Raw genomic sequence first — 15,091 nt, 5'->3', positions numbered from 1 at the left:
ACAAGAAACAGAGGTCAGCGATCTGCTAGTCCACCCTTAGCCTCAAGCCCTGAACAAGGACCAAAGCACAGGAGACATGCAGCTGCTACAGTGACACAGCTGGAGGGAGATGCCTGCAAGGAGGCTATAGCATTTCTTGTTCATGCAAGTGATGAAGCAAGTGTCTTTCACAAGATGAAAGAGACATTCAAACATCGCCAAAACCTGGTGCATAACCCACAGAGAACTACTAATGTCCTCACAGTCTTTCCTAGATTTTTAGATGTGAAAGGATTGGTAAGTTCACACTAAATATTAATATTTACTCTTTTTCCATATGAATTTGGTATGCAAATTCAGTTTTTGTTTTTGATGTATTTATATGTACAGGTTAACCAAGACTTCTTGCTGATGTTTAATGCTGAAACATCCTCAAAGATGCTTGAAAGGTGGGATACATCCTTCAGGTCAAAGGTTATTGCAGAAACAAAACACTTGACTTCATCAGCAGAACTCTGCTCCCTTGTGAAAGCAGCTGAACAGCTTGAAGATGCTGAAACTAGTAAGGATACATATAATAGCTTGTGTAACATATGTAGCTTTAGACCTCAGAGGTGGCCTTTGTCACAGATGTTTCTTTTTTTGGTTAACTCTTATTTTCTGTCAGACTGGGACAGTGATACGGCCTAACTGCTGTTGCTTCTCCATCTCCTGCCACCTGCAGCTGGACGCAGGAGGGTCAAAATAAACCCCACTGATGCTGTGGACAAACTCGTGCATTTTCACAAGGTACACTTTAAAAATAGTTCTGCCTGTTTTGGCTTGAGCTATTGTTGAAACTGAGTTGTTGATTTAACATAATGGACGTTTTGTTGGCTGGAGTATTTTTTTCTTGGTGCTGAACCTAATTTTGTTATTAGAAGTGTTTCAATACATCTGCAGTTAATATATACTTGTCCTCCCAGTTCATATCAATGAGAATAGATGAAACATTAAAACATATGATGTTACACAGTGCAGTTCAATGGCATTACAAAATACAGCTTCAAAAATTTACCTGCAGTAGTTCAAGCAGAAATTGGATTACTAACTTTATAGGTAGGATGTATTACAGAACTATTCAATTGCAGTTACTTTTAGTTAGGTGTATATAATAAACTGAAAACTGAGTGAATGTTAATGTCTTTTAAATAAGCAATCATGACATGGTTTCATCAAAGGTTTTGGGTCACTCCTTTGAAATGGTGCATTCACTGTCTTTTTGTGGTATTGTGTGCTTTGCAGGCTTGCTGCAGCATTGATGACCACCTGAAGGGAAGAGAAGGTCAGCAGCCATACCTGCTTGCTGTTGGCAGAACCAAGAGTGCAATTGACAGGTTCTACATTGTTGTGGACAAACAGCTCATCCCTTGCCAAGGAACCAGCTCCCTAGCTGCATTTGATGAATTGTTTAAATCCCACTTTGTATTTAACCTGTCTTATGAAGAGTCCCTGGCCCAGATGTACACCTTTATCCAGACAACTATTTATAACATTGATGTTGGAACAACAAATGAGACCCCAAGAGTTTGTGAACTGCGGGCAAAGCTTCTCAACTAGTAAGCAATAAGAAACATTGTGGTATTTGTCAGGTCTTGTTTATGAGAAACTAATTGCTTGTACCTCAGTTAAGGTCTTGTAGTCTCTTGTTCAAAGTTGAGGTTTATCTAGGTATAAGTTTGCAAGGGTAAGGAGTTTAGAACTGTGACATACAGAATGTTTAGGTGTTTCATCTGTCAAGATTTGCATGCAAGCAGCCAGTTATTGTTAACTCACTTAAGAACTTATCATGGTTTCTATCCCAGTTTAAATTTCAGACTAATTTGTGCACAAGGTGGCTGTCGGCATCAGTTTTCAACTTTATCTGGTTTCAGGAAACACTTAAAAAATATTTTAGTCACCAAAATAACTTAAATAGTAATACAGAGACTGTAACAGGCCAGACATCTCCAGTTGAACCCCAGGATCAGTCCAACAGTCCATCTTTTCAGTTTAGTGGCATAGAAGCAGTGCCATGTCCATAGTTAAATGACGCAAATGATTGTCGTTCCTACTCTAAATGTTTAGAAAACAATGAATCAAGTGTGTCTCAAGTAGATACAAAGACCATTTGTGCCTCTATCATTGCAAAACTCCAATCCAGTGGTGTTGCAAACAGTGTTTCAAATATTGTGGGTGAACTGGAAGAACTTGCTGCAGGAATACACAGTCAAGTTAAGAATGATGTGTTGTTGGCTTTGCCCACTGATGATCCAATAAGATCTACGGTAGAGCACAGTCTAAATAAATTTGACAATCCACTGACACATTTTAATACTGAAACAAAAACTAATATTTTAAACTAAATATTATATAATATTATAAATATTATAAATATTAAATAATATTTGAAACTAAATATTTTAGCGAGAAGTGGGGAGTTATTGAGCCAAAAGAAATCACGTTAGGTTTAAGATATGACACTAGGAGAAACAAACAAACGGGCACTTATGACCAGGTACGAGTTAAAGACACTTTTGTTTATATTCCCATTCTGGAAACATTAAAATTTATGTGCTGCAATGCTGATATTTGTAGGCTTCTTAGTACAATTAATGCATCAAAGTCTGATCTTATTGAAGACTTCTGTGATGGAAGTTATTTCAAGACACATCCATTGTTTTCTAAACGTCAAAATGCTCTTCAGATTCAGTTGTACTATGATGACTTTGAAACTGCAACCCACTTGGTTCAAAACAAGGTGTTCACAAGATTGGTGCTCTCTACTTCGTCCTCAGAAATCTGCCACCAAAAATAAATTCAGCAGTAATGAACATTCATTTAGTAGCACTGTTTCATGCTCAAGATCTTAAATATGGCTTTGATCCTGTTCTGCAGCCCTTAATTGATGATATTAAAATATTAGAGCATGATGGGCTTGACCTTCCAATCTCTACTGATCGGGTTTATGGAACCATATGTCAGGTGACGGGGGACAACTTAGGGATGCATTCAATTCTAGGTTTCTCTGAGTCTTTCAGTGGTCGTTACTTCTGTCACATATGTTTGATTGAAAAGGATGATGCACAGTGTGTTTACAATGAGGATGACCCAAAGATTGTCTTGCGTGGCAAGGAGGTGTTTGAGTTGCATTGCAAGGAATTGTCATCTGCTACTCATGGATCCACTGTCCTTGGTTTGAAACGAAATTCCACTCTCAACAGTTTAAAATTTTTTCACATTTGTAATAATTTTGCATTTGATATTTTGCATGATGTTCTTGAAGGGGTGGCACAATATGAGAGAAAGTTACTTTTTGAACATCTCAGAAAAATTTTTGTCAAAACACGAATTGCTCTCCAGAATTTATGCTTTGGACTATGGACACTTGGAACGCAAGAACTGTCCCACCAAGATTAACTTGGAGCACAGTGGCAACAGTATTGGACTAAATTCCATTCAAACACTATGTCTTGTTAGAAACCTTCCTCTGATTTTTGGTGATAATCAAAATTGCCATTTATTGCTCCTCTTACTTCAGATACTCAACATAATTTTTTCTCCATCTATTACTCAAGGCATGACAGTGTATCTTAAATATTTAATAGCTGAACACCATGAGTTGTTTAAACAGTTGTATCCACGTAGAAATCTTATACCAAAACATCACTACATGATCCACTATCCTGCAAGTATTCGAAAAATAGGTCCCTTAATACATATGTGGAGTATGAGATTTGAGGCAAAGCACAGGATATTCAAAAACACGCTAAAAAACTTTAAGAACATCACAAAATTACTTGCAAAAAAACATCAGATGGCTATAGCCTATCACTGGGAGACATCACCATTAAAGCACACTGAATATGGACCAATAAAAACATTAATTTTGAGTGATATTGACGATGGTGAGATGCTGGCAAGGTTTCTAAATGTCAGTAAAGACATTTTTTCAACTAACTGGATAAGGCTGAATGGAACAGAGTACAGGGAAGGCCTGGTCATCTGCAGTTCTATTCAGAGCGACATGCTAGTATTCTCTAAAATAACCAAGATACTTCTGTTAGACTGTGTTATCTATTTTGCTGTCATGAAGCTTCTATTTTAGTGAACATTGTCATGCTTACAAAGTCTTGGGTGGAGAAGAGAAGGATGTTATTAAGGCTGATAGCCTGGAGATTAACAAACCTTTTGATTTACAAAGTGCATATGGTACAGATGAGGGCCTGTACATTGTGCCTTTATTCTCACTGGTCTAAATTTCCCTTTTATTGCATCATCATTTATAAAATGAATGGTGACTGATCCTTGACTGACCACCTTGTTTTAAAAAATAAAGTTCCTTTGCTACAGTTTTGGTCTTTAGAGTGATTTATTTTGGAAGTCAGCTTTAGTTCCTTTTTGTAATTAATTGAATTCATCAGTATGTGTCGATGTAGTGTAAACTGGTGATATTAAATAACACTGGGGGTGTTGGATATTTAACACTAACGGTGAAAATACATGTATCCATGTAGTATAAAAACACACTTTATGTTGGCAAACTACACTATGAGTGTTGGCAATTTGACACTATCAGAGAGTTAAAATATTAACACTTTGGCCAGAAGTGAAAGTAACTTTAAAAAAAAAAAAGTTTAATTAACTAATTTCATTTCACTGTTAGGTTTTACAGTGTAGAGGCAGGCCTCTCATCTGAGGTAGTGGAGACTCTGTTGAATGCTAGGGCCCCCTCCACTATAAAGTTGTACACTCTGAAGTGGAGATGTGATCGGTGCTATCAGGACCCAGTTCACTGCCTGGCCGGTGCTGGAGTTTCTGCAGTCTTGCCTTTCTCGGGGCCTGTCCCCCTCTACTTTAAATGTGTACATGGCTGCCATTGCTGCAAACCACGAACCTGTCCTTGGGTAGTCATCCTTTTGCTTTCTGTGCGGTGGCTGAGGTCCTCTCTGTGGTCCTGGAGGGGCTGCTGCAGCTCCCTTTGAGCCCACAGAGTCAGCCACTGAGAAGTTTCTGACCTTAAAGACGGCTCTGCTTTTAGCCTTGGCATCCCTTAAAAGGGTAGGAGATTTGCAGGCTGTATCAGTCGCCCCTGACTGCTTAGAATTTGCCCCTGGTATGTCTAAGGCTATCCTGCACCCCGGGGCAGGATACGTCCCCAAGGTACCCAGAATGTCCAGTCATCTCACATTATGTAAGCATGACAGTGTGTGCCTTTGTCATTATAGGCCTCACGTAACAAAGTGAATACATACTAATTAATTAATAAGCATTCACAAGAACATGTACCGGAGAAGATAGATTACATTTAACAGTAATTATACATATACAGTAGTTCCTAATGAGCTACTCATTTATATTTCAATCACACTGACAAATTTAAATCATATTTATTTCAATTACACACAGATTTAAAGAACATTTTGTGCAACATATTTCATATCAAAATCTTATTTTACATCAAAGTTTGAAAGAAAGGAATCCAAAACAAAATCAAAATAAGACTTTTAATTAAGACCAAAGTAATGGTGTCGTATTAAAGGAGGAAGAATTAGTGTGTATCCATGGCAGCTGCAGTGGCACCTTTTCACAATTTAGTTGTAATTGTGAACTTTGTCAGTGGCTTTAAATGTAAATCAGCTGAACTGAGAATGCACATGATACTTTATTGAAATTTATATACATGCACATGAGTGTGACAAAAATCACTGAAGTTTTTAATACTGGTGAGATTTTTTTTTTTGTCCAGATTTGCCTATGAAAACATTTTAGAACAGTACTCATACTTTGCAGCAAATAGCTAGCCATAATCTTGCAAGAAAGAGAAATTGAATATTACTTCAAATCTATTGCTTCCAGTACACACAAATTTTTGTAAGGCATTATTTAAATGTGTATGCCGAGGCCAAAAGAAAGGTAAAATGACAGATCCTCTGAGCCTCAGTCAAGCTGAATGCATTTTCAATTGAATGAATGCAAATTATTGCAGACAAATTATTAATGATGACTATAAGCTGTGATGTTGATTCTTTCTGTTGTTGTTTTTTCACTGTATGTAGTATAATTTACAGAACAACAAATCATATATATTCACATCCATGAAACAAGTTCCTGCGAACAGTGTTAAATTGTTGTTCCCATAACATGATGTTCCCACAACTCTCACTTATCTTTCTTTTTTTTCTTTTTTATTAATTTATTATTTTTAAAAAACTCAGTACATCATTTCATAACATGAAGTAAATCTAATAATTCTGTCTAAATGCTCCTGTTCAACATACACAGTCTATTATTAGTACAGATTATTGAAATCTTATCTATTTATATTTCTCTAGGTTTTTTTTCGCTGTTATTGTTCTTGTTGGTATGAACTTTATCCAGTGGTTTGTTGACAGAAAAAGATTAATTTGTTAATGTAGAATTTGCTTTAAACTGAAGTGGAAAGTTTGCCGTCTCCTGAGTTAGTAATAGACGTCCCTCGGAGTGTGCCCTGGGCTTCCTCCTCGAATGTGCTCTCAATCTTGGAGAGAATTGCATAACATTTTCTCTTAAAGTCCTTTCCCATGAAAGCGTAAAGCAACGGGTTCATAAAGCTGTTGGCGCTAGCAAGAGTGATTCCAAATCGTTGCCCAGTAGGAATGACATGATGATAGTTGTGGTCTAATTCCAATAATTTAAAAATGTGGTAAGGCAGCCAGCATATGAAGAAAGCCACTATCAGTGTTGTCATGACGCTAAATGGCTTATTGGACCTCGCCATCTGGTTATTTCTCAGCTTTCAGATGATGAGGATGTAACAGGTGATGATGATCAGAAAGGGAATTGCAAAGCCACAAATGAATCGGAATACCACTACAGCGACATGTTCATTATCATGGTTGTAGTTGCTGAAGCATTTGTTGCTAATTATATCTATATCTTGGAAAATGGTTGCTGGCAGACTCAGTAATGCTGAGGCGATCCAAGCTAGTAAAACCATCACCAAGGCCCTGCGTAGAGTGCGCTTGTTTTGTGCCCATACAGGAAACATCACCACAACACAGCGATCCACACTGATGATGAGAAGGAGGAAGATGCTGCTGAACATGTTGAGGGACAAGATGAAGGATGCAAACTTGCACATGAAAAGCCCAAATTCCCATTCACTTTTAATAATATAGACAATGGACAAGGGCAGGAAGGCACAGAAGAGGAAGTCGGACACAGCGAGGCTGAGGTACCAGACAGAGTTGACTGTTTTCTTAATCTTAAACCCTGCAATCCAGATCACCAAACCATTTCCAGTGATACCAAGAAGCACAATTATCACATTGACTGTTGCCAGTAAAACACACGTTGCGTCTGTACAACGTGCTTGAGCTGGTGGCTTATCTGTAATTGAATCATAGTCATAATAGTAGTCACTTTCAACTGAAGACATGATGTTGGTTAAATCTGTAAAATGGAGACAGAAACAAAATAACTGTAGATAAATGAGTTTTGTTCAAAAAAAGACAAAGACACATAACAGAGAGAGTGCACAGAAGGATCCTTTAGTTTAAGTCTTTCATTTTAGATATCTCTTAGATTATAGATAGATAGATAGATAGATAGATAGATAGATAGATAGATAGATAGATAGATAGATAGATAGATAGATAGATAGATACTTTCAGCAGTATCCACAAACATAAGTAATAAGGTAATAAATAAAAAATAAAATAAAAACCATCAGATTATCAGTGGACTACTGATCAAAAGATTGTGAGTTCAAATCCCAGAACCATCCCAGGACCTTGAGCAAGGCCATTAACCCTCAATTGCTCAGTTGTATAAAACAAGATACAGAATTAAACTGTTTGACTGAGCATTTGGATTTAATCTTTTTTTAAAACTTCAATAAAACAATTATCTGTAAAAAAAAAAAAAAAAAGCTTTCTTTTAGAAGGAATGATAACGCATAAAGTCTCTAATAAACAAACCATTTATTCTTTTAATTAATATTTCTTTGCACATTTTTAAACTATACACAAAATAAATTTGTGGACTATTTTACAAGGTCCCTGGCTGCTTCTTTCTTTCTTTCTTTCTTTCTTTCTTTCTTTCTGTCTTTCTTTCCTTCTAATTTCTTCCTTCTATTTTCTTCAAATATGAAATGCTTCATTTCATATGCAATGCTGTATCTTTCATTAACAGGTTTTCTTACTAAGCATTGCTTAATTGCATGTGCAAATTATTACAACTGAATTCAGCTGTTCAGACGGTTTAAAGATACCAAACATCCCGATTGTATCCAGCTCTAAGAATCTTCTAACATCACAGTTGCAGTGTCTCACTTTACTTCATCAAGAGCAGTAACTCACCTTTCAAATAACTTCTTCAGTACAGTATTTCGGAGCTCTGAGGTTTCTTCTGTGTGATGTGGAACAAGCGTTTTAGCCAAACTACTGTTTTTCATTTCTTCTTGGTAGGAGGGCGCAGTTCCCCACCCTCACTGAGGCAACAAGTAAAGTCAAGTCAAGAAGTTTTTCACTATCATTTCAACCATAAATAGCTGATGCAGTACACAGTGAAGGCGTATTGGGTCGGCGTGCAGGGGTACAATAAAAAAAGAGGCAAGCACAGTAGTGATGGGAGGTACGGCTCCTTTTAAAGAATCGGTTCTTTTGGCTCGCCTCCATTTAAAGAATCGGTTCTTTTGGCTCGCCTCCTTTTAAAGAATCGGCTCTTTTGGCTCGCCTCCATTTAAAGAATCGGTTCTTTTGGCTCGCCTCCTTTTAAAGAATCGGATCTTTTGGCTCGGATCCCTTAGAAGAGCCAACTCTTACGACTCCTAAATGGCTTTTCATTTAGTATCACTCGGAGCCTTCTATTTTAGCCTAATTTAGCAATTATGAATGATTTCTGTGTTGGTAAGCAATTTTTGTTCAGTGTTTTCATAAAAGTCTTATTTTAATGCATTTTTTTTTGTTACAAAAAATAAAATACACAGTTACAGCTTTGTTGTTGATGCCATTTACATTTCTGGCATTTGGCAGACATGTAAATATAAATGTGAGACTCAATTTCCACTGTTAAACAAACTTTTATTCCAAACTAACCGCTGTACCTGAAAATAAATAAATCAATTGTTGCACAGGACATTTGTCAGAGACACATCCACCAAACCGCAGGTGTTTAGAATAGAAGAAGCAAAAAGCTTTTATGAACTATGTGTGTTGAATCACTATTTTGTAATATCAATGGCAGATAGACAGCATTAATTAATATGTAATTATATGAAAATATTGATCATTATCTTTTATGTAATGTGTACTTTGGACCATGGACGTCGCTAGGCCATTTTTATCTTTAGCCCCCGTAACATTTCTACTCAGCCTTCCCAAAAATTCTGTGATTCTCCATAAACTGTACACAAATTGGTGATCACCTCAGTCCCCTTTAAATTTCATATGAAAACGGCAGCACACTTTGGCTCTTATCCCCGTCTTTCAGCGCGGTCTTCAATCTTCAATCTGTGTGTGCGTGTCCGATCAGGAAGACTCGTATTTGGCTTGTTCAGTACTCAAATGTTATACACATCTATGCAATACAGTGGAATGCTGCAATAAGTTTACCATCCTACCCTGTTAGTCAAACCTTTATTTTATTTATTTATTGATACCATTGATTGGATTGGGAATAGTGATAATAATAATAATAATAATAATAATAATAATAATAATAATAATAATAATAATAATAATAATAATAATAACAATAATAAACATTCAAATATTACTCAAAAACCCATTTTCCTTTTATGATCTATGTTTATTTTACGTTTTGCCATGGACAAAACCAAGAACATATTAGTAAGATGATTCATAAACCATTAGACAATTTTTAAAAAGATGAAGTATAAATTAAATTGGTTAACAGTTAATAGATTATTCCATCCTCTCATGTACTCTTCAAAATACCTGCTAGAGGAAGAGAAAGTTTTTCATCTTTAATTCTAAACTTTATACAGTTCTTCCCTGAAATATCCTGAATTTGTACAGTTTACCTGATAGCAGGTCATAGAAGGCCAAAGAGGAGGTATATGGATGTAATAAATGAGGATATGAAGCTAGTGGGTGTAAGTGTTGAGGATGCAGTAGATAGGGATAGGTGGAGAGAGATGATTCGCTGTGGCGACCCCTGAAGGGAAAAGCTGAATGAAGTAGAAGCCCTGATAGCAGGTCTTATTGCACTGAAAAGGTGCACTGATTTATTTATTTATTGATAGCACAGTAAACAACTCCTGCTGTTTATCAAATCATAATAATTTCAACCAGCTATGCTTCATAATCCCTTTATCCAGTGTGTAATCCAGAGGCGAATGTTTTACATGTTTCAAAGACATTTTCTTCATGTCGTCTTCATGTGTGTTTTTTTTTTTGTTTTGTTTTTTGATTGCCTCTCTGGCTTGTTCATCTGGATTTATGAATATACAAAGTGCTATAAAATTAAAATTGAAATGCATTTAATCACAGTGGATTAGTCAAAGGTGTATATTTCCCTCCAGAACATGATCCATATCAGATGTGAGTTGATGCTCTGGCGTCCACAGAACTAAATCGGGATAAGTAGCGGCTCACAGTGCGTCCTTCCTCTCCTATTGCGTTCTCGATCTTAGACAGGATGGAGTTCTTAAACTTCTGCCTGAAATCATTACCCATGAATACGTAAAGAATCGGATTGAGGAAGCTGTTGGCCGAAGCGACTGATGTTCCAATCTTGAGCCCAATGACAATAACATCATTAGAGAGGCTCTGGGTCAGTTCAGCTAGCACGAATGTGTGATATGGCAGCCAGCAGATGAAGAAAGTTACGATGAGAGCGGTCATGATTTTGAACGGCTTGGTGGACTTTGCCATCTGGTTGCTTCTCAGCTTGAAGATGATGACTGAGTAGCAGACAATAATAACCAGAAAAGGTATAAGAAAGCCAAAAATAAATCGGCAGATGGCTACAGATGAGTGAATGTCCTGGCTATTGTAATTATTGTGACACCGGGTTCTGCCTAGATGGTGCTTTACTTCACGGAAAATGGTGGATGGGATACTCAAGGAGACTGCTAAGATCCATGCAAGAAGGACTATCAATGAAGCCTTCCTTATGGTACGCTGGTTCTGTGACCAAACAGGGAACATGACAGCCATGCAGCGATCCACACTGATGATGACAAGAAGAAAGATGCTACTGAACATGTTGAGGAACATTACGAAGGAGGTGAACCTACACATGAAAAGTCCAAAGGTCCAGTCAGATGTGACTATGTAGAAGGTGTTGAAGGGCAAGGTGGCACAAAATATGAAGTCGGAAATGGCTAGGCTGAGGTACCAGGTGGTATTAACAGTCTTCTTCATCTTAAACCCTGCTATCCAAATCACCACACCATTTCCCACAATCCCCAGCAGGATTATGATCACATTCACCACCAGCAACAACATGCATGGAATCTCTTTAAAGCAACTGTGGTGTACATCGTGAGGCTCCTCCGTGTCATACGTCACGTTATATTCCGTGTAGTTTGCATAGTCAGTAGATACGTAATCAAACATGAACTCTGTCGTGTCCATGGTGAAATTCTAAAAGATTCCCTGTGGAAACAAAAATACTGCTTTAGCTTTACATACTTATTACAGCAGAAATTATCTTTAGTATTATTCTATCAGTGGTGGGCCATCAGTGACTTGCATTTTAATATATTTAATATATTTTTCCATGAATGTGTATTAAATTATTCCCAATAGTCTATTCTCTACATTTCATAGCTTTTCTCTTGGTTGCACTGCTTCCAGTAGTGTATATTTATGATAAGAGTATTTTTCCAATCATATTTCAGCCAGCTGACATCATGTGTGTGCCTTAAGGCCTTCAGAATCAATAGTGCAGGCGCCTGTAGCTTAAAATAAGTGGCAATGAAATTGTTACATTAACGAATCAGATTTCGAGTTGGCATCACTGGGGCCATCTAGCAGGCATACGATTACGTCAGCAATTTCCCGTCCTTTGATTGGATAATTGGAGTAGTCAGAGGCAGCGAACCGCACAAACTAAATAAAACATATATATATATATTTTAACTCACAATGGCTGAAAGAGGAGAAGAACTTTATTTGGTCACAGACATCCTTAAAAAAGCATTTTCAAAGCGGACTGTAATAAAATGGACTGTTCCTTGTGAGCTGTGAAATACTGTAGCCTAATTTCTTTTTTACTTTGCTATTTAACGGTTGATTAGTATCTATTGCCGTGGCGTCATAATGATGGTATAGCGGATTAATTCAGGAAGAACACCAGTGAAGGCCTAGGTGTGAAATGCATGGCCCACCACTGCATTCTATAATGGATTTAACAAAGTCTTCGAAAGGATTTAAATGTTCTTGTTACAGATACTTTAACACAGTTCATCTCATTTTAATTATACTGTACCACAGCAGTTGTATCATGATGTAATGATCAAGTGTAGATGAATTTTCTATAACAACATCTCATCTTCAAGACAATTTAATTTAATATGCACATTCTAATACATTATGGTTTCTATGGCAACACAGAGACTTGTATGGCAGATACTCCATGTATTGTAATTAAAAATAAATGGATTAAACTTCATCCTTCTAATTCTTTTATCTTCTCTATAGTACACAGCAAATTATATGATTCTCAATAACAATTGAGATAAGCAGTGGAATGCGGATGGAGGATTGTGTCCATGAGTCTTTGGAACATCGTGTGGACCAAAAGGAAGGGTCATGAATTGCATGAAGTGGTGTAACACAGACTGGAAAAGACAGTTTTTCGCTAGATATTGAAATCCAGGGGTTTTAACAATATCTCTTTTTCAAATCTAGAATCAAATAAAAGCACCTGACTGTTTGAGCAGTTCATAAATGTCCGTACTATTCTGTGTATAATTAACTGTTGGTGGTGCTGTTGCACTCTGTTCCACAAAAGTCAGAATTATACAATGAAGTGCTAAATTTCATGAGATTGGTATTTAGTTATCATTTAAATGATTCAGCTGTTCGGACATCTTGGAGAAGTTCATTCCACACCCTAGGCTCTAGAACAGAGCAGATGCTTGCTTTCCATCTAAACTGAGAGAGGGTGGATCCAAATGATCAGCATTAGAGGATCAGACAGTGAGTGGTGCTGTGTAGGGTGTGATTAATGCTTTATGGTAGATGAGTACTGGTCCATTTTTGGCTTTGTAGCCAAGCATCAGTATTTTAAATCTGATGCATGCAGCCACAAGAAGCCAATGGAGGGAACAAAGCAATGGAGTGATGTGGGACAATTGCTCACTTGTTCCTTCCTCACTGATTTGTCTCTAGTTTTGTGTTTTGTTATGGTACTTTGATATATTTTGAACATCCTTTGTTTAAGACCAAGGAGATTTGATTGGTTAAAGGGCATTGTGGTTCGTCTCTCAGTCCCTTTCTGAGCATGCATTATCTCAGATGCAACTTAAAATAGTGCAGAGGCTAACTCTGAAATAGCAGCAGAAGCAGACACAGGAAGAATGAATAACCCATCATCCAGAGAATATATGTATTTTTAGTCCCTTCATCAGTCTTTCAAAATACAATTATAATTACAAAATATCTTTCTTATTAGTAATTCACTTACTCAATATGTAATGAAAACTACAATTCATTCAATGATAATTAGCGATCATGCCCCACTTCCTGTACATTAAACATTCAGGCCCAATTAAAGTTTTTGAAAGATGGTATTTCAATACATCATGACAATCCAGATTTTAACAGTATGATTAAAAAGAGTGGTCCCTATTTCTGGAAATGAACAACTTTCCAGAAATCAGAATTCATTTTCTTCTATAAGAAAATGAATTCTTAAAAAAAAAAAGATATAGATATATAGTTCAGCAAAGAAAAAATAAAATAAGAGCAGAGCAGCTGGAAGCTGCAACAATAGATAATACAGTACCTAATAGCATCTGACACAACACATGATAAAAAAAACAATAACCCACCTTTAAAATTCTTCTTAATTCTTCACAAAGTTGATTTTTGGATTGTTCAGTTTTATGGTGGTGGTTGCCGTTCTAAGAAAACAAGTGTGAGCTGCAATTCACACATCAGTATGTTCACATCAGTATGTTTCTCTGTTCGCTGGCAACACAATTTAAGCAGCAGCCCACTGTGGTTTGTGGTTGCAGTGCTAGGGCAACATAAGAAGAAGGACTTTTTTTTACTGCAGACTTAATCAGTCAAAAAAAATAAACCTTTATTTCACCAGAACTAAAATTAGTAATCAAAATCAGGAGTTTCCAAAGGATCTTCAGATGTCGTTTAAAGGCAGCAAGTAGCTTAGCAGTTTGGACAATTAGAAGAAGTTCATTCCACCTCCTTGGATCCAGAACAGAGAAGATGCATGCCTTCTTTATACCATGAGAGATGGTAGGTCCAACTGATCAGCACTAGAGGATCAGATGGTGAGTGGTGCAGTGTAGGGTGTGATAAGTACAAGCATCAGTGTTTACATCTCATGCATTCAGCTACAGGAAGCAAGTGGAAAGAATGTAGCAGTGGTGTGGTAAGTGAGAACTCAGTAACAAACACTTGAGTGGTCTCTGTGGATAGAAATGGATAAATTGTTCTGATGTTGTAAAGTAGAAATCAACATGAGCATGTTAGTTTAGCAATGTGAGAGGAGAAGGACAGTAGATTGTCTATGGCTTCTCCAAGGTTGTGTGCAGTGACTGATGGTGAGCTCTGGTAGTTGTCCATGGAGATCACAAGATCTTGACATGGGGCTGCATCATCTTTGAATGAAAAGCAATTCACTAATGCTTGGAGGTTGTTCTGGATGAGATAGCAAGACATAATCTGTTAGACTGTGGATGACCTAGTGCACTGTAAAAATGATGAGATTCAGGGGGCAGGTGGGATAACTGGAAAAGATGTCTTCTGGACTTCAAGGATCTATTCTGTTGCTCAAGGAAAAAAAATATCAGAAATTATCAAGAGAAAATATCAAGAGAAATCCTGAATGTGTACTGTAGGTGTAGGTCATATTAGGAGTGACATCTGATCTGACATCAGCAGTCAAACAGTGA

At 37.0% G+C, this 15,091-nt stretch overlaps 2 protein-coding genes and 1 long non-coding RNA gene across 3 annotated transcripts; 1 reads left to right on the top strand and 2 right to left on the bottom strand.

Annotated features, from left to right (window-relative positions):
* The first annotated feature begins 377 nt into the window (after positions 1–377).
* On the top strand, positions 378–1,396 carry LOC131343677 (uncharacterized). Its single transcript, XR_009203166.1, has 3 exons — positions 378–541; positions 647–768; positions 1,264–1,396. It is a non-coding gene; the product is annotated as an uncharacterized LOC131343677 (long non-coding RNA).
* Positions 1,397–6,380: 4,984 nt separating this feature from the next.
* On the bottom strand, positions 6,381–8,520 carry LOC131343571 (chemerin-like receptor 1). The gene is given in 2 exon segments (XM_058375367.1): positions 6,381–7,431; positions 8,340–8,520. A coding segment is annotated over 1 exon segment (993 nt). The 5' UTR covers positions 7,418–7,431; positions 8,340–8,520; the 3' UTR covers positions 6,381–6,424.
* Positions 8,521–9,995: 1,475 nt separating this feature from the next.
* Positions 9,996–14,347, bottom strand: LOC131343408 (chemerin-like receptor 1). Its single transcript, XM_058375079.1, has 2 exons — positions 14,006–14,347; positions 9,996–11,603 (listed from the first exon to the last, which is right to left on the bottom strand). Exon 2 carries the CDS (start codon positions 11,580–11,582, stop codon positions 10,539–10,541), a length of 1,044 nt encoding a protein of 347 aa, XP_058231062.1. The 5' UTR covers positions 11,583–11,603; positions 14,006–14,347; the 3' UTR covers positions 9,996–10,538.
* Positions 14,348–15,091: the final 744 nt, after the last annotated feature.

This window comes from Hemibagrus wyckioides, linkage group LG22, assembly GCF_019097595.1.
Source record: "Hemibagrus wyckioides isolate EC202008001 linkage group LG22, SWU_Hwy_1.0, whole genome shotgun sequence".
In the NCBI taxonomy this organism is placed as follows: domain Eukaryota; kingdom Metazoa; phylum Chordata; class Actinopteri; order Siluriformes; family Bagridae; genus Hemibagrus; species Hemibagrus wyckioides.
The sequence above is the reverse complement of the archived record's forward strand: the minus strand, read 5'-3'. Positions and strand labels throughout refer to the sequence as shown.